The 19,646-nt window shown below is 47.9% G+C and overlaps 1 protein-coding gene across 1 annotated transcript in view; it reads left to right on the top strand.

Annotated features, from left to right (window-relative positions):
• Positions 1-1,172: 1,172 nt before the first annotated feature.
• LONRF2 (LON peptidase N-terminal domain and ring finger 2) overlaps positions 1,173-19,646 on the top strand; it is a 35,284-nt gene continuing 16,810 nt past the window's right edge. The window contains exons 1-2 of the mRNA XM_065677689.1: positions 1,173-2,106; positions 16,646-16,764. Coding sequence (XP_065533761.1) covers positions 1,332-2,106; positions 16,646-16,764 — 894 coding nt within the window. The 5' untranslated portion in view covers positions 1,173-1,331. The remainder of the gene's footprint in view (positions 2,107-16,645; positions 16,765-19,646) is intronic.

The following is a 19,646-nucleotide window of genomic DNA, read 5'->3' as shown; positions in this document are numbered from 1 at the left end:
GACTTAAGGCCTAGCAGGAGAGCGGCAAAGACCAAAATACCCTCCGCTGCCTAGCTGCAATTCGAAAATCAGCTGGAAATGGGTACCTCCTCGTCGGACTGGCAGACTCCCCACTCCTCCGACCGAACGGCTTGTTTACAGCTGTGTCTAAAATAAACCTTGCCTACTTCTTTTTTTTCACTCCTGTTATTCCTGCGGAGCGAGCTGGATTCCTCTCTGACTCACGCATGATTAACTAACTTCCAGCTGCATTATCTTTATTGTTGCTGCCGACGCACAAGCCAGCGCACAGCACGACTTGCGGATCCCAAGCTGAGCTGGCAAGGCTGCCGCTTACAGAAAAGGGCTGGGTTTTTTTTTTTCCCTGTGAGATTTGTGGGGTTTGGGAAGTTTTATTACTATATTTACTTATTTTTTTTGCGTTTTATTATTTTGCTATTTAAGAGGAAACACGTGCTCGCCTTCTAGGGGGCCGGACAAACACAACCAAACAATAATGGACAGTACGCCCCGACCCACCCCGTGCCACACAGAGGGGGAGTGCCGGTACCGGGAGGTGGTGGTGGAGAAAGCCGGCACCAGGACGGAGGGGGGGGGGGGTGTCGTCTGGCAGCCCCGACAAGGAAGCGGCTAAGGCTGGGCACCAGGAAACGGGAAGGAAAAGGCTAAGCCCGGCAGGAGCCGCACAGCGGAACACACCCCCCCGCAACACACACACACACACACACACACATACACACACACACATAGATAGATAGATAGATAGATAGATAGATAGATAGATAGATACATAGATACATACATACATACATACATACATACAGATATATACACACACGCACACACACTCCCGCCTGGAACCGCCGCCGCCGCCGGTAGTGGGCCGGGCACACGTGCGGGCGGGGCGGCGCGGCGGCGGGCGGGCACGTGCGGCAGCAGCACCTGGCGGCGGTAGCAGCCGCCGGGCGGGTCGGGAGCGACGGAGGCAGGCGGCTGCCTCTAGCTGCCTCGCCGCCGCCGCCCCGGGGGAGGGCGATCAGAGCCGGCTTACACAACCGGCCGCCCCTTACATAAGCCGGGAGCCGGGCCCGAGGGGGCGGTGCGGGTCGACCCCCGCCCCTTCGGTCTTTCCCCCTTCCCCTCCCACCGCCATCCCCGTCCCCCCCGCCCGCTCCCGGGAGCCGCCCCCCTGCTGCAGCGATGTGACCCGCCCCCTCCTCCCTCTCTCCCTCCCTTCCGTCGCCGTCCCCTCCCAGGAAGGAGCCGGAGTCGGCAGCGCCGCGGGTCCGGCATGGAGTAGGGCGGCCCGGGGCCGGCGGCGCCGCGCGGGCATGGAGCTGGGCCCGGGGCCCTGCGCGCTGCCCCCCGCCGCCGGGACCGGGTCCGCGAGCGGGGCCAGGTCCGCGGCGGGGGGACCGTGCGCCGAGATGCTGCAGGTGGCGGAGGAGGCCTTCCGCGGCGGCAACTTCGAGCTGGCGGCCGAGATCTACGGTTCGGAGCTGGCGGGGCTGCCGCAGCCCGAGCGGGGCCTGTGCCTCCGCCGCGCCGATGCGCTGGCGCGGGCCGGCCGCATGGCCGAGGCGCTGGACGCCTACGGCGCGGCGGCGAGGCTGGCGCGGCTGCGGCCCGAGGAGCTGCGGGAGCTGACCGAGAGCTTCGCCCTCAGCATCCGCGACAAGGAGCTGCGCCTCCCGCCGTGGGGGAGCGGCGGCGGCACCGGCGGCGGCGGGGCGGAGAGCGAAGTGCTGGGAGACCCGGCGTGCTGCCGCCCGCCGGAGCTGTTCGCCTGCCCGCTGTGCCGGCGGCTGCTGTGCGAGCCGGTGACCCTGCACTGCGGGCACACCCACTGCCGCCGCTGCGCCGAGCCCGGAGACTGCGGCCGCTGCCACCGCCCGCGCCGCCCCGGCGAGACGACCTCCGGCGCCTCGCCGCCATCCTCCGCCGGGGCCGCCTGCCCGCGGGTCAACGTGGTGCTGGGCAACCTGCTGCACAAGTGGTTCGGAGCCGAGAGCCGGGCGCGGCGGCTCCGCGCCGAGGGCGACGCGCTGCGGGAGCGCCAGGAGCTGCCGGCCGCCCTGGAGAAGTACAACCAGGCTCTGGAGATGGGTGAGCGCCCGCCGCGGGGAGGAGAAGAAGGGGAAGGGGGCGAGGTCCCCCTTCACCCGCAGCAGCCGGGCGGGGTGTGTGTTTGTGTGTGATTTACAGTGAATGGTGGGAGAGGGCGCCGGGGGGAAGTTTAGAGAATGAACCTTCCCAATGGGTCTTCCCCCCCCCGTCCTCCCCCCAGTGAATGGCTATTTTTGTTCCACTGTTATTTCTGCCCTTGCTCAGAAGGTGCCTGGTGCTGAGCTGCTTGCAGTCGATGACTCATTATGCAGTATTTCTAGAAAACCCGCTTTCCTATTTGAGGGGGAACGCATCTTTTAGTAAAGGGTACGCAGGAGCGGTTGTGTTAACCACCGCTGTGGGTTCGTGGAAGAAATTAGTGTGTGGATCGCGATCATTCACTTACGTGCGGTTGCATCTTCGGCACAACGTTGCCTTTGAAAACGCTTAAGGAAATATCAATGAGTACAAAGGCTGAGAGAATTCCCTTTGTCTTACGCTATGCAGAAATACTCGAGAGGTAAACCTGCATTTCGACTTGCAGAGATCGCTCGCCCGCCTTTTAAGGGTAACCTCTTTATAGGCATGTAGTATTTCTATGTGCAACGTATTCTCTGAAGAGCCTGGGTTTGAATAAAAACGGCACTTCCTCCTCTGCCAGACCGATGGCAGGCTTAGTTTATCAAAACTGGGTTGTTTTCAGCCTCTGCGCCGAGTAGTAGGTGGATCCTGCTCGCTCGGTTGTAGCCTTATAGTAATGCTTGTGTGTGTGCGTGCTTCTGGCTTGTTTGCTCTGCAAGCGGTGGGGGTGGTACAACACCATGAGTATCTGAAACGCCTAGAGCTGGGAAGAGCCAGGATCTCAGCAAATCCCCCAGGATCTGCTACTCCTCCAGCCTTGAGCGTGATAGATGTCTGGTTTAATTGAGGGGGAAGGGGGCTGAAAGCCTTGGTCGCTTCAGCAGAGGTGAAATCCTGTGGGTAAATCTCTTCAGAGGACAGACGTGGAGAAAACTGCTCCTCCTCTGTGGAAGGGCTCCTTCCCTACTTGGAGTAAAATTGCTGTCCTTGTTCCTAGTTTTTACAGCTAGGGATAAATGGCTCTGATTTTTATTATTATTTTGCTGGCTGCTGTGGAAAAAAAACATACAGTTGCCCCAGTCCCTGATGCGCTTCCATTTTTTGCTGTGGTTGCGTGATAGGCATCAGAGAGAGAAGAATTTGGGATAGCATAGCTAATGCTGGCTGCAGAAACCATTACTTCTGCTATTTATTCCACTTTTCCAGCTAGATGTGACAAGTTTTCAGTTAGCTGACTGTCCCTGTAAAACTATTATGTGGTTTAGCTGAAGTAATCTCTATTAAAGTAGGGCAGGATGGAGAGCCCAAGAAGGAAGGTGAAGCAGAGGGAGGGGGGAGGCTTGATGTAGGTCAGTGGTGGATACAGCCGGTTTTCAGTTGTGGAGCCTCATAATGTTTTGGGTTCAAGGTCCCTCTCCTGGGGAAAGTAGCCTCTTGTCAATTAAATAAGTGCTTGACATGATTTTTAGAGAACTCTGTGTGCTTCTTGCTGTGCCTGCATGAGGTGAGAGGAAAGAGTGTATGTAGCGTGGCGCTTAAGTGTTCTCGCACAGCCTGTCCTTCCCCTTCCTGTCCATGGAGCACGTACCTCCAGCCCTGGCTGCTGTGCATCAGGGTCTTGCGATAACTCCCTCGCAGTGTACTGGTTTCTGTCGTTCTCAAGCACTTTCTGTGATTTCCCAAGCACGCTGGGAATCTCTTCATAAACTGCCAGTGACTCTAAAGTTGCTGAATAAGACTTTTTTTTTTTTTCCTAATTGAAAACAATAGGTATCTCACTAGCTCTTGAAATCCTAAACCCATAGACTGAGATGTAACTTCCCAGCAGCGGATCCAGATTCCAGTTGCTGATGGGCAGCCCACCCCCCAGCCTTTCGCCTTGTTTTCCTGTTTTGTGTGTGCTGATGCCATTTCTCACAGCTTGACCTGCTGTCTGAACTTCATGTTGTGAAATTCCTAACACGTGCTCATCAGGTACTGCCTTTTGGCTTGATGGAGTTGCCTTCTTGCTTCCCAGCCAAGTATTGCAGTAAATAAGGAGCAGGGGGGGTAAGGAAGAAAACCAAGTTTCCTAACCATTCAGTACTTCTTAAGTGTTAGCATATGGGCAACTTGAAATGCTTGTGAGCCACTGTAAGGTATTTAGGACTTAAATGTGTTAGAAAATAAGTGCTTTTTTTAACCTCCATGTGCTTATGTATTACTGCTGAGAGTCAAGGGCATGGGTATCTTTGTAATTTCTTCTTAGACACTGAAGATACATGAGTACATTGATTATACAATTGCTGTATGAAGTTAGGTAAAAAAATTCCAGGCTTCTTGGCAGGACACACGGTTCAGTGGAGTTTTTTTACTGGTATTTCTTGTGGAGTGCTTTGCTGCTCCATCTGCAACAACTGGCTTTGTGTGATGTGTGTGCAGGTTTCCCAGTTACTGATCACTTCCTCATTCTGACTGAAACTTTGTCTTCTGATTTGCATTTTACTTCTTGAGGTTCTGCAGGTACGAACTGTAAAAGGTACCTGTCATGTAGCCAGTACACTTACTTCCAGCACAGTCTGGAATATCTGCTCCTAATTTCGGGTCTTAGAGGATGTCTTGCATGCCTTCAGGTTGTCAACTTTTTCCAGTTTAGCTAGTTAGTCCTGCAAAAGCTTACTCTTAGCATGTATGTTCATCTTTTGTCTTTTATCAGATTTGCAGTACCACTGCTGCCCCTATATTAGCTCTCATAGTCTGCTATGGGTTCAAGTGTGGTTGTGTGGGTTTTTTTTCTGTTGCTCTTTTTAACAAAATCAGTTTTACTATGTGGTCCTTCTGGTCCCTTTGAGATGTCCACAGCTTGGTGGTCTCTGCTGTTTTAAACAAAGTCACTGGCTGTTTTGCTGCCGTAGACATTGGAATAGATCCCTCGTTATTGCAGGGTATCTAATTACCACAGCTTCAAAGCAAGCACATGTCAGGCTGCTTGAAAGGAAGTGCTTGTTTCCAGCTGGATCGCTCTTTGTGCCAAGCTCTATGCTGCTCAGCCATCATAATATCAAGTGTTGTCCAAATCTTGCTCTCAGGGTTGTTTCCCTGAAATTTAGAGACCTGGAGTGTGAGAGGTGGGCTTCCTCTCTGCCATCCCTTATTGCCTAGCTGGTCTTCTGAGTATATGAACTCTTGGGTCAGTTAAACTGAATTATGTTATTATATATGCATGCAGGGTTGGTTTTTGTTTGGCTTTTCTTTAGGTTCTGCAGCTTTCTGCACCCCTTTTCCTCTCACCTGTTCTCTGATGGAGACGCTTTCTGGAGGGACTGTGCAAGGGAGGAGTGCAGTTGCTTTTGTGTCTCCAGGTTTACAGACCCCTGAAGACTGTGTGCCTGAAACTGAAGGAAGCTAGATTTCAGTGTCAAATTAACGTGGGTGCGCTTTTGGGAGTATGTGGCTGTTTGTTCACTGGGAAGATGATGAATAGGGCTTTTTCCAAGTACCATGCATAACTTTGTACAGCCAAAGAGTGTATTGTGGCAGGGGTGGGAGCACAACAACAATGTTCAGTCCTGGGGAACATTATTTATGAAAAAATATTGTCTTATGCTGTCCAAACAGGAGCACATTGTACACTTTGTGCTAGTCTGCTGGTTTTAAAGTTAATGCTATACCGCTCTGAAGGAGACCCAGCTCTCCTGGGGGTGAGGGTGTGCTTGTGGGCAAACACACACAGAATGTAGGAGGGCTTGGGTGGCAGCAGCTCATGCCTTCAGCCAGCATTTCTTTGTGCCCTTTGTACCAAGCCTGTTAGCATCCTGTGCCTTTCCTGTAAATAAGGCTGAAGATGCCTGCCCAGAGGTAAAAAGCCCAGCCATGCAGTCCTCTTGCTGTTTCTGCTGTTGTTTTGTAATGGTGCTGGTTCCTAAGCGGTGTTGGCAGATACAGGTCTTGGGTGGTCTCTCAAGCCTGCATGTGGGCCTGCAGCCCTGCTGGGAAGGGCTTTGTGCCTGCCAGGCCCTAATCCCTAAAGAGCTGCTTTGGATGGGGAGTGATAGCCATGCCCTGGTTTCTGCAGCACCATGAGGCAGGTGTTCACTTTCCTGCTGTGCAGTCACGTCTGGCTCCCGGCAAAGTGGCACACGTTGTATCTGGACACCACAGAGTGCCAGGATGCCCCACTTCTTGCATGAGGCAAGCTCTGGTGTGTAATTACCCACTGCTGCAAAGTCTGCTAAGTCTGAGAAGCGCTGCTGTCTCTGGAGAGCATTGAAAGCCACAGCAGTCCCTTGGAGTGGTTGTGTTTACTTCTGGTGTGATGGGCTTTTTCTGAGCAGAAATAAGTTCCCCTAGGATGGGGGATAGCTAATGCATGTAGCTGCTCAGATTGCCCAGCATTTTAATTTCCCTCCCCAGGGGATTCAGAGTAAGCATGTAGGAGGTAAAGCTCGGTTATATCAGAGTTTTAAAACCATAGGGGAGTTAAGGATAGATACACGTGCAAAGGGGGGCTTTTATTGCAAAGTCCTCTGCCTGTATCTCTGTTTCCAGTGGATAAAGGATGGTGCAGGAAAGGCCAAGGAGAGGAGACAAGTTTATATGAAGCCTGGTGCAGTGTCAGACGAGGCATGCTGGAGGACAGGCAAGGGAGGTGCTCCATCTCTCATCTCCTTCGATGGACAGCTGCACACTGACCCCCAGCCCATGACGTAGCGTTTGTGGTATTGCTAGAAACAAAATGTAGGTGCTTTCCTGAGATTTGAGGGAAAGAGGGGGATGTGTCTCTTGGCCAGACCTTGAAGAAGGGTTTCCCCCCTCTTATCCCAGTGAATGTTCACCATAAATTGGTCTGTTCCGAAAGAGAGCTTAGTGTGGCCACTCAGCATTAATTTAGTGGTCAAGCGATTAACAGAAACTTAACCTGGTGCCTTCCAAATTCTCCCTTCAAGACAATTTAAGAGGGGGTAGGACAGGCCAGAAGGTTGTAGAATAGAGCTGTAAAGAGAGCATCAGGCATGTGAGCATGAAGTCTCAAGCTAAAATAAACCTGTTCTCAAGCAGACTGAGCCTCTTGGGACAGTGTCATACTGGTTCCTGCTCCCCAGCTTGCTCACTGGGCTGTTTTGGATAGCGTGCTAGGAATTCGCCTGCTCAGGGTCACCATACCGCCATCGCTTTCCCATGCCAAGCATTGAGTTTGCATGGTGGGGAGCTTGGTCCTGCCTCTGTGCTCCTGACCCTGTGAGTACTGCTTTGCTCAGGTAACATGTGGGATGTTGACCTCAGTGTAGAGTGTCTGCCAACCATCGTGGCCGCCTTGTCCTATCTTATCTCCTCTGGTCTATATAGACAGTTATTCATGTTGGTGTTCTTGGAAACAAATTCAATTACACAACTCTTGGTGTACTGGCTAGGTGGATGAGTAGTTGATGTGTATCTTTGGCTTTTCCTTCCCTTCTACCTGCCCTCTATATTGGTAACTCTAACAGGTTAAAAAAAAGCCAACAACCCAAAACAAAGAAAACCCAACCAACTAGCAGTGTTGCACACAGAAAACAAGTGTGTCTTGCTGCATTCCTTGGCTTTCCATTTTATTCATTATGCTGCTGTTTTCAAAGAACTTGGACTCCTTAGCAGTGTTCTTGGACTGAAGTTGTGTTTTTCAAAGAAAACTGCTTGAGAGCATCCCCATGCACCTCTATATATGAATTACCATAGAACCACAGAACAGTTTGGGTTGGAAAGGGCCCTAAAGCTCAACCAGTTCTAATGCCCCGGCCATGGCCCGGGACACCTTCCACTAGACCAGGTTGCTCAAGGCTCCATCCAACCTGGCCTTGAACACTGCCAGGGATGGGGCAGCCACAGCTTCTCTGAGCAACACTGTGTCTTCTTTTATACAGTATTTCAAGAAGATAGATTGCTGTTAGAAGATGAGGTCAGTTGTATTTTTCTGATGTGGCAAAAAAGAGATTGATAGAACCTTCCTTCCTCACAGATCTTGGGAACACTTCACAATTTTCAGTAGTAAAGAAGTAAGTCTTGGATGTTGTACCAGCCATAAGAGAAAAATAAAGCCATGGTAGACAGATGTCATAACTCTGAGAACAGTAAATGGTTCTGTCATTTTCATAATTTAACTGAAGAATATTAAATTTTGTAGCTCCTCAAGGAAAATGTGATTTCCAAGTGAAGAATGAGAGGTGGTCCTTCTGAAATTACATGCTACGAAAAAAATAGATGCTTGCTGCTGAGAGGATTTGTGCTAAAAAAAGGAACTTTCCCATCCCTCTGTAAAAATCGCCTCTTGTAATCTGCTTAAAGGCTGTCTCCAAAACCTCTTTGTTCTGTTTTACATGAGCAGAAATATGTGTAAAAGTAGAAGTTGGTGTTACTTGGAGACTGTTGCAGTATTCTGAGGGTTATTTTTAAGTCAAAAGTATTTTGCAGACTTGTGGCCATCCACCCCTCTTCGTGGTTTTTTTTTTGTTAGTTTGTTGGTTTTGTTGTGGGGTTTTTTTGGTTTGTTTTGGTGTTTTGGTTGTTTTTTTTTTTACTGAGGTAGAGCTTGAAAAACAGTAGTAAATACTTCATATGCAATACCACTGGAAACATGTCCAGTACTTCAGAGCAGGAGCTCGTACTGCTGATTAGCAAAGAGCTTGCGTTTGAAAGCTCACATCCTGTACTTGGATCTGTGAAAGTTTTACCTGCTTGCAGAGTGTCTGCTGAAGGCAGGGCTGCAAGACTAGAGCCATGGTGGCAGGAGGCTTACCCATCACAGGCATGCAGGGGAAGAGGCGTCATGTTGGTCCAGTAGGCAGTCTTTGAGTGTGGGGTTTTTAAGTAGGTAGCATTGCTTATGTAACTTACGTACCACTTGAGATAGGGTGAGTATTTAAGCATTTACCCCCCGTTGTATGTAACATGGATGTAATTTCCTATAAATAGCTGAACTACTTCAGCAGTCCTAGAGAAAGAACTATACCTGCATAGCAGAAAGTCTGAAGAATTTCTGAAGTCTCTTCAAACAGCGTGTTCTTTTTCTTTAGCTGTGAGAAAGTATAACAGGATGTCTTTTGCCTTTGGAAGAAGACATTTATAGAAACAACTTGTGCTTCCTAATCTTAGGAGGATACTGCACCACTCCTTTTCTCTTTTACAAATATGTGAAGTGATCAGCTCTATTTTGGGACAGAAGCAGTGAGGTAATAACTGAGAAACAAGAAGGTCCTTATTGCAACTTGCAGAGTCAGAAATTCTAGGCTGAAATAAGCTTTACCTGGAAAAAGGGAAGGTTATAGAGACCTGAAGAGTGGTAGAAAAAAGGGCAACTAGGTTATATCACTGGTAAAGTCATTGTGGTACAGTATCCAGCTGCAGGTTGATCTTGTTAGCTGTGATCATGGCAGATCTACTTAGCTGGTCCCACCTGGCTGAGAAGCACAGCAGCATGTCTTTGGGGTCTTAATGAATCATGGGTTCATGTGCACCTAGCACAGCTCCCTGTTTCTAGGGAGGATCAGGGCCTTTCATTGGGTACTTTGGAGATCAGGCAGGGGGTTGACCTCTTGAGGTGGTTTGTTTTGTCTTGCTGGTTATGTCTTTGTACTTCACTCTGTAGGCATTGTGCTTTGGGACAGTCTCTGTACCTGCTGCTTGAGGGGATGCTTCAGTTCTGACTTGAAGCTTTGGAGTGAAGCCTTAATTGAACCCCAAACTAAATGGTGGGAGAAGTAGTAAGCACTGAAAAAGAGTCACACTTGTGTACTTAATGTTTTTATTATACTAGTGCTGAGCAGCCACAGATGGGCTTGGGATATGTCACCTGAAGCAGTACAAAAATGTCTAAAGATAGGGTGGAAACTTAAAATATAGGGAGGGGGTGTAGATACATTCATCTGGAAAAAGTAGAACGCATCTAGCAAAGCGCTGCAAGATAGGATTTGGATGGGAGGGAGCAATGATCTAATATGTTACACTTAGCTCTAAACTGAGACGTTCTTGAATTGAGGATTTTGGCTGTACCATGCCATTCATTACTTAATGGGTTTGTAAAGAAGATTATCATTGGTTTTGTGGTTGCGGAAATGCAAACTAAACCGTAGGTTAATGTGATCAGTCTGGCATGCTTCTTCCTCGCAAGGCTGTATGTACAACACGAAAATGAGGGTGCAAAGTTAGCTGCGCTTTCTTTGTAACAGCTCTTCTTCCAGGTATCAGTATAACTTCCCTTAGAGTGCTTTTTCTGAGAAGTGATGGGAGTAGTGATTAACTGTGCTTAGTGGTGATGACAGTCTGGCTTTGAATAATGTATGAAACTTCACAGCTGAGGACTTCCTGAGCCTGAAATAAAAGTGCTTGGAATCTAAAGCATTTTGTCCAGCACACAGGAAAAAAAGTGTTCTTAAGTCTGGGATTTTGAACAGCAAAATACAGAGGCCTGGGGAGAAGTTAGTTCAGTCTTAAAATTGTATGTTCTTAAGAATAATCCAGCTAATCTGTCACCAGTGTGGGTTTTTTTCAGTCAAAGTGATAATACAAGGAAGTTTCTTCATGTCTCCCTGTGTTCTCCAGACCAGGGAGCACCTAGGTAAGCATGCTGCAGGGCAAAGCATGTCCTGCATCTCGCCTCCAATGAGGAGGTAATGTGTTTCATTACACTGGCTGTGGGCAGCATGAGGAAGGTCTTTGCACTTGCAAGCCAGTTGCTCTCTGGTGGTGCAGGCTCTAAGTAGAGGATGGTGGTACCCTGCACTGCTGGTCCTCATCACTTCAGCCTATATCAAGAGCTCCTAAACTTCTACTCCGCTGTATCTGCCAGCTTTGGTCACATGGCGAAAATAGGTGTTATATCTGCCTGCAGAGTACTGTTTGCAAGTGTCTGTTTTGTAGTAACAGTGGAAGGGGCTTGACTGTAAGAGTGGGCTGAGGCATCTTTCCTTGCATCCTCTGTGTGCTAAAACCTTTTGCACGCTTCCCCTGGGGTCTTTGGGTACTTCACTGCCTGAAGGCTGCTAGTGATGTATATGCACAGAGTGAAAAGCCATGATATTCAGAAAATGTTACTCTTTTAGAAAAGTCAGTTATTAACCACAGAATCACAGAATGGTTTTGGTTGGAAGGGACCTCAAAGATCTCTAGTTCCACCTTCACTGGACACCTTGCACTAGACTGGGTTTCTCAAAACTGTCTAACCTGGCCTTGAACACTTCCAGGGATGAGGCATCCAACCTGTTCCAATGCCTCACCACCCTCACAGTAACGATTTTTTTCCTTGTATTTAACCTGAATCTTCCCTCTGTCAGTTCAAAGCCATTCCCCTTGTCCTGTCACTACATGTCCTTGTAAAAAGCCCCTCTCCAGATTTTTCTGGGTTCCAGGGATTGGGGCAGCCAGAAATCCAACTAAGGCAGACTGAACAGTGAGGAAATGTGCACTTGATGATGGCAAGGATGCCATAATGTGCATTATCCCTCTTAAACAGTTTAGAAAGGAGACCCTGGGTTTCAGGGTGGAATGAGGTTGTATTTGAATGTCCTGAATGTCTTTACTGGTTCTGCTAATTATGTTATCAAGTGGGCTCCTCTGTGCCACAGCCCCTGTGCATGGACTTGTCATACTTGTGTGAAGGCTGGAGGAGAAAACTAGCCTCCTATTCAGTTAATTACTGCATCTTGCTGATTTCCACTGAAATGAAAATAGATGTTTGTTTTTTAACCTTATGAAAAAGCTTCCAGTACTGAGTAACTGAATGTGTAATATAACAAAACAGGCCAAATTTTTCTTACTCTCTCAAGGGGCTGAAGTTTCTTTAAAATGTAAGGAAAATTTCCCCTGAAAACCTCTGTAGACTGACTCTTTCCAGCATGACACAGTGGTGTTTTTGTGATGATGCTGTTTCAGTTCTGCTCATGCATCCAAGAAATATGCTTAGGATTGAAATAGATTTGAATAAAACGTGCTTTTCTAGGAAGAAACACCAGATAAGGAGGATTAGGGAGTTCTGGTGACCTTAAGCTTGTTCTTTGTGTGCTAAGTTCCTGGACTAAACCTCAGTGGTAGTTTATTACAGTAAAACTTTTATCATCATCTGTGCTCATTTTGGTGAATTCTTTTAATTGATCTAAGTGCCTTTCTGGCACAAGGAGATCACGGGGAGTCCTCTTCTCCTCTCAGCCTCACAAACTCAAGCAGCAGAGGTTTTCGGGTGTTTTTTTATTAAAGGAAACCCCAGCAAAACCCCAACTTGAATGCTTGGGCATATCTAGAAAGGTAATTTTGGGTGTTAGCTTCTGCAGAAGTAACAGCACAATCTAACAAACACCTGCAGAGGAGTGCAAAGTTGGTGATGTGAGTGGAAGGTTAAGGAGTTTGGACAGTCTTTGCTGGCAAGCACGCTCAAGGTAGGCAATACTTGGTGGTCCCAAGGAGGGTCCAGGAGGTAGAGAGCCACCAAGCCCCTTGGCTCTGAGCACTGTCTGTGCTGGGGTTTGATGCCCTGGGATTATGGCTGGGAGGGAGCGAGCTGCGTGGGAAGACTCCCAGAACCAGCAGCTCTGAAGAAGCTTCTGTGTCCCGCCTGCCTGGAGCCACAGATCCTGGGAGCCTCAGCAGTGGATCCCTACTGCTGACAAGGGCATAAATTCTGCTCTGCAGCTGCAGGCTCCCAGAAGAGCTTGATTCCGGAAATGCCATTCAGGAAATACCACATGGTATTGTGGAAACAGTAAAATTTCTATGCTTTTCATTTTTAATTTGGCCTGAAATAATAAATCAGTTCATGAAATACCTTTTTTGGGGGGGGGGGGGAGGGGGTTCCCCTCTCTAACCTCCAGAAGAAAGAATGGGCGCATTATTTTAAAGCGAACTATCAGCTGTTGTGTGACTTTTTCCCCACATTAACTTGACAGTTCTTATAGTGTGCCTGCATACGGCAGCGTTCCCAAACTCTGTATGTCTTTGAGTCTTCCCCTTCCACCTTCTGTGACATGATTTTTTTTCACAGCGCAAGCAATAGAACAAGAGGTGATGGCCACAAGCGGCACCAGGGGAGGTTTAAACTGAATGCTAGGAACAAATACTTCACCAAAAGGGTGCTCAGGCATTGGAACAGGCTGCCCAGGGAAGTGGTGGAGTCACTGTCCCTGGAAGTGTTCACAAACCATGTAGTGAAGCCTTCAGTGACATGGTTTAGTGATGGTCTTGGTAGTCCTGGGATAAAGGTTGGACTTGGTGATGTTAAAGGTCTTTTCCAACCTAGCTGATTCTATGAGATCATAGTGCTTACAGAAACCCTGTAGTTATTTAGGTTGTAGCTGGATATTAACTTCTTCTTCATACTTCCGCACCTACCGTAAATTGGAGTCATCCAGTCATCCACAGTTCCACTGACAGAGAATTTGAGGTGCCAGTCCACCTAGCCTTGCCCTGGAACCAGCCACAGACTACCTTGGGATGGTGCCACAGGCAGCTGGAGGCTGCAGGGATGAAGGGATGCATGAGCCCAGAGCTGGTGAGCTTTCAGGCTGTGCTGCTGTGTCAGGGAGTGAGGCGAGCTTGAACTGACACTTCCACCTATGGCATCTTGTCTGGCTGCTTCATCTCACTATGGAAAACCTGTTATAGTATAGTCTCATAAACGCTGCTCTCTAGCAAAGCTGGTTTATGTTTTTCTGTTCTTAAATCCCCTTTCTCTCTGTTAACATTCTTTGCCAGTTACTCATTAAGATGGGCCACACCTTTTGCTTTGTGATTGAGACTCACTGAGCAAGAAGTACAAGCCCTGAATATGTGCAGCTCTTTCTAGTTTGCCTTGGGGTTGGTTTTTTTTCAGTAGCTTGTTCTTTTGCCTTTGGAAAAGAGCCTTTGAACTTTGCTTTGGGAGGATTTGCAGCCTCTGCTACACCGTTGTGCACCGCAGTGGCTTTTTTTGCTTAGAGCTTTTGCAGTGGAGATAGGATCCCCCGAAAGGAGCAGGTGAAGCTGTCCTCTCTGGTCTGCTGAATGTCTGAACTGTGCTGAAATGTGTATTGAAAAGTGCTAGGAAGTGTCATTGTGGCTGAAATGGGCAGTAGTGAACAGAAGCAGGAAGCTGGCTTGCATGCCCCTTAATCTTACACTGTTTCCTTTTCCCTCTGGTGCCAAAAGATACTCCACCCAGCACTCTGCCTGGCTCCTGCAGCAGATATGATGGTGGAAATACAGAGTGTGCGTTCATATTTAATACAGAAGATAGATTGCTTAAATGGTAGCTAAATTAAATAATTTAATATTTGAGCATCTTCTAAAAGTAAGAAAACCCCTTGCTTTTGAAGATGTTAGGTTGTTTTCAATTTCATTTAACTTGCAGTCTTTTTAAGAGATCAGCTAGAAATGTGAATCACTGCAGAAGTCTGCATGTGTAATAGTTAAAACAAGCCAACCGAACGAAAGAATGACAGAAACCCCACAGTGTGAACTAGCTTTTGCAGAACTCCTTATTTTGGGTGTAGTCTCTAGCCATCACTGTCCGGGACCAGTGATGTGGCCAGTGGGGCAGCATCACCCCTGGTATGGCATTCTGCAATTAGTGTATCTGGCATCAGCGATTGCTACAGCCAAAAGAGGCAGGAGTACTTGCTGCTTCCTTCCTTCTCATCTCTTGTCCTGGCACTGGGTGTTTGCGTGTCAGTGCAGTGAGCCAGTAGAGGGGAAACTGATCCTCTTAAATCTTTTTATTTATTTGTTTTTATTGGATTAGCTTCCAGTCAATTGATTGCTTGCTCTGGTTCTCTGTGCAACCACGCGAGCCTGGTTTGCTGCACGAGCGCCAGCATCAGCTCAGGGGAGAAGGCAGCAGGATGGGGATGTGATCTTAGGCCATCCCTCCTGGTAGGGGCTTGAACTTAATCCTTACTGGCACCCACAGCAGCTTTGTCTGTGTGCCTGTATACATGTGTGTGTGTGTGCCCAGGCTTTGTATGGGCAGCGTGCTCTTACTGAGGATGTGTTCAGGATGCTTGTGCTGAAGTGAGATGCAAACAGTGAAGGCAGAGCAGGCTGGAGAGAGCAGGAGAGGTATGGAGGCAAGAGTCCTGCATAGGGACACGCAGGAGGTGACACCTGGAGGAAAAGTCTTGAGAGAGCTACCTTGGAGGTAAAGTGTAAGACCTGCAGAAATGAGATGGTGCTGTCTCTCAGCACACCTCGGATCCTTTCTAAAGCTGAATCCCAGTGATGACAGTTTTAACCAGCTCACTTAGCTGTCACCACTGGACAGACAGCTTCCAGTCCTCTGGAGGCCTTTCCCAGCACATGAAGGTCAAGAGTGAACAAGAGCAAATCACACCTGAATCTCATCTCCTAAGATGAGATGACTTTAGCAACAAAGGCATAGCATTGTTTGGGGCTTAGTGTGTTTCTACAAGGCTGCTGACACAGCCTGCCACAGTGTCCTGGCCAAGCTGCGGAAGTAGGGGTGGAGGTTGGACAACTGGCTTGACCATCAGGGGCATGGGGTGGTGGTTAGTGGCTTGAGGGCTGCTGGGCGCATGGCTGCTAGTGGCATTGCTTAGGTGTTGGTAATGGTGTTGAACTGAGTCAGCCATTCATTAACAGCCTTCATGAGCAGGCAGAACACGTCAGCAAGTTTGTTCTTGACGCCAGACGGGGAGGAAGAGGAGGTTGATGTGCTGAAGGGCAGGACTGACCAGCAGCCTGGAGCATAGGCTGACCAGTCTTGCCTACTTTAGCAAACACAGGTGTGCCTGGGACACAGTAACGCTGTGCAACAGGATGGGCTGGGCTAGACAGCAGCCCTGTAGAAAATACCTGGGGGTCTAGGTCCTGATGGACAAGCTGAATATGGATCAGCCATGGGGTTTTTTTTGTAGTTCTGTGGAATTTTATGCCAGAAGATTTTCATCTTCAAATGTGTTGTCAGGACTTTAGGAAGGGACTGGATAATAATGCTTGAGATGTTCATAATCTATGCAAATTGAATTATACATGGATGTATGGGTACAGAGGCAATGTGTGTGATCATATGTACCTGCCCTGAGGAGGGCAAAGGTACGCAAGTGGATAAGGAATGTGCAGGCTGCATGCGTTTTTCTTAATGAGTGGCTTACAGGAACATTCAATGAAAGTCCTGTGTTGGTGATTTCATTCAAGCAAAGCCACACTGTGGGGAGAAACATTCGGGGCTTTCTCTCTTTGCTTTCTGAAGTGTCCTGTGAGCAAGGTGAGGGAAAGAGCAGGTGGCATCCTGTGTGTGAATATGAAATCTGTCCTGCTAGATGAAAAGTAGAGGTTGCTGACAGGCTGAGAGGAATATGTTTCAAAGAAGGAAGGAATTGCCTTTTTTCCCATTACAGGAGAGTATAAATGCAACCATTATACAGTAATGCTTTTTGGGTTACTCTGGAAATTAGGTTACTGTATTTAACACCTCCTAACACTTCTTTTAACAGAGTTCCTTGCAACCCTTTTTGTCTTCCAGCTCCTTGCAAGTGTTCACTAATAGCACAGCGAGCAGAACTCTGTACGTTGATGAAAAACTACCAGCAAGCTCTTCACGACGCAGATGTCCTCTGCCGAAACAAACCCCACTGGCCTGCGGTACGGTGCCTGTGTGTCATAAAAACCAAAATGAAAACTGCTTGTTCTTGAGGTTTCTGTCTGTGGTGGGGACAGTGCTGCTGAGGGTGTTGTTGGAAGAACATCATGGCATTATCAGGACTGGAAATGTCTACTGAAAGCTAAATTCTTTGTAGGACTAATCTGTGAGGTCCTTATCCTGTCTCCAGCTGGTGGGATTTCAGTGGTGATGTGGTTTCTTTTGTGCTGATGCCCATTGATCTGTTAGGGCTAGTGCTGCAGCTTGGCAGAAAAATTGGGTCTGGCAGCCCAGTGTGGCCCTGCAGGTCCCTGTGGGGTCTTGTGCTCCAGACAGTGGGTGGTTTTGACAGTTGCTGGCCAATGCGTCTTTCTGAGGAGCACTTCAGACTGTATTTCAGGATTATTTTTTTCCCCCATTTAATACTGAGGTCATCTCTGCAATTCCTGTGTGCATCATGGTGATTCATGAAGAGGGTTGAGATTTTTTTTTCATAACAAAAGGAAGGAGCACTGGTTTGTGGGCAGTCTGGAGCAAGCATCAGAAACGATGTTATGAAAGAGAAATGGAAGAAGCACATGGTACTCATCCTAACTGCTGGTTGCCTGAGGCTAGACTGGGTGTCTGACAGCTCACTCCACCTAAGATTACATCTCCAGCCAGTCCCTCACCCATCAGTAGTAAAACTGCAGTACAGGTTTGACCAGATAAAGCCCGTGGGTGCTACCTGGAGAGGGTAGCACAGGGAATTGGGGAAGGATTTTAGGCAGATTGTGGCTGCCTTGCAAAGCCTAAGGAGGGGTTGTAAGGACCCCTCAGCATGTGGGGCTGCAGCTAACTCTCTGCAGATGGGGTAAGCAGAGCGGTGCGGGCTGAAACATGTAATTTCTGACACGTCAGGTACTCGTCTCTGAAGGCTTTCTGTCCAGGATCATTTCTCATCAAGTCAGGAATCCATCTTGGGTGACGTTGGCTGGTTTTCTCTGCAGAGGGAAAAAGATGAACTACACACATTTAGGTGTCTTCTTGAAGTGTCTTCTCTGTTTTTCCTTGAATCCATGGAAATGTGATGCATGTTGGTTGTAGGCGAATAGAGATTTTATTAATTACATCGCTGAAGAATGCTAATTGTAAAGGAAATTTGTCATCATGACATAACCAGCAGTGTCTCAGATGCATTTAACTCGTGTGTGTGAGAAATTCCATGTAAAGAGCGCTGATCCGGAATCCATGTTCTCCAGGAATCCTGGGCATCAGCTTTGTTTTGTATCTTGCATCATCTCATCCAGTGGCAGCGATTATAAGCTCAAACATGCGCTGTGTAGCTAAAAAAAAAAAAAGACCATAAAACAAAACTCACCATGGGAGTAGCTACTCAGACACCAGTTCCCTTATCAATACCTTTTGGGTTATTAATAACTGTAATGGCTCGATGGGATACTGGTGAAGTTCTTGGGTCCACTGTAGTCGTTTCAGCAATAGACCAGTTAGTTTATTTTCAGTTGCTATGAAAACCAGGTCCTTGGAGCCTCTGAGGCAGGGAGAAATTTTCAGGTGTACTGTATGTGGCACACAGAAACAGAGGCCCTCCAGTCCACGTGAAAATAGGAAAGGGAAGGTGGCAGCAGTTTTCTCTGAAGTGTAGGGGCCTCTAGTTCCTGGCCTGAACTTTTGCTGTTGGATCATCAGGTATTTTTAGGTATCGTTAGGTCTCTGATTCTATGATTTTGTCTGTAGATAGCCCAGCTCAGTTCTCCCTTTTCCTTGGATAAGGAAATGGCTCTTGTGGCCCCAGAAGATGAGGCCAAACAGCGTTTGTAGCCTTCACAGTGCAGTGGAGTAATCTTGACAGGCAAGTCGGGCATGTTAGGGCTTGTCTGAAAAGGTTTACAGAGGCTTTCCAAGCATCAACGTAAGAAGGTCAGGGTTGGGCCTCACAGTACCTCTCTTCTTATTACAGTCAGGAGAAGAAAATGTATCTCACCTTGAGAGGCTGGCATGTACTGAGACTTCTTGTTCATGTTATCAAATGGCATAAGTTAATTAAACTGTCCTACCCAGTGCTTGTTATTGGCTTTTGGTACAAGCCTCCTTCTTCCTAACAGTAGAAAGGTAAAGATTTTAACAGGCCTCATCTTGAAGGACCGTATTGAAAGCATGAAGGAGGTACCTGCTCAGGAAGGCTGTGTGATACCGGATCTTTTGGAATTAGTATGAAGAATAGAGAAGTGTATCTGCATGTCTCTTAGACTGATGAAATTGTACTTTCAGCAGAGCCTAGAGGTCTGCATGTGGATCAGAGGTGGACTTGCAGACCACATTTCCGTCTGACAAGCAAGAGGCAAATGTTTAAATGCACACTTAGTTTGTTTTAAAATGTTAAGGCAGTAATTTTCATAGTTGCAGATTTTAACTGCAAATTGATATCCGTGGGGATAAAGTAGGACTTGTCCCCAAGTTGGCTACCATACCTCTTGGCCATGTGCTACTCTAGGATGTGAGAGAGGTAGGGTGAACTGAAAGGTTTTGGGTTAAACATTGGCAAGTTGGCCTAAATTCATAATGTTGTTGGTCTTCTCTAGCCAAATAAAATAGGTGAAAAATCATCTCTGTCCTGGTGAGGAGAAGAGGGAATGTCTTGAACATAAAATCTTTTGCTCCCTCAGCTCCCACCTCCAGCCTGCCTCATGCCACTGCCCTTCCCATGCAGCTTCACTACTTAAGTTTGCCCTGGTATGTGAGACTGTTCCCTGGGGTATCAAGCCTGGTGGGATATGTAGTAGTCTCGGTCCCTGGGGAGACAAATACCCCTCTTCATTCTGCATCAGGTCCCCCCTAAAGAAAAGGTATCTAAGGAGTGGTGCCTTTGGCAGGGTGTGATGCA

The sequence above is a fragment of the Lathamus discolor genome, chromosome 4, assembly GCF_037157495.1.
Source record: "Lathamus discolor isolate bLatDis1 chromosome 4, bLatDis1.hap1, whole genome shotgun sequence".
NCBI classification, from domain to species: Eukaryota; Metazoa; Chordata; class Aves; order Psittaciformes; family Psittacidae; genus Lathamus; species Lathamus discolor.
The sequence above is the reverse complement of the archived record's forward strand: the minus strand, read 5'-3'. Positions and strand labels throughout refer to the sequence as shown.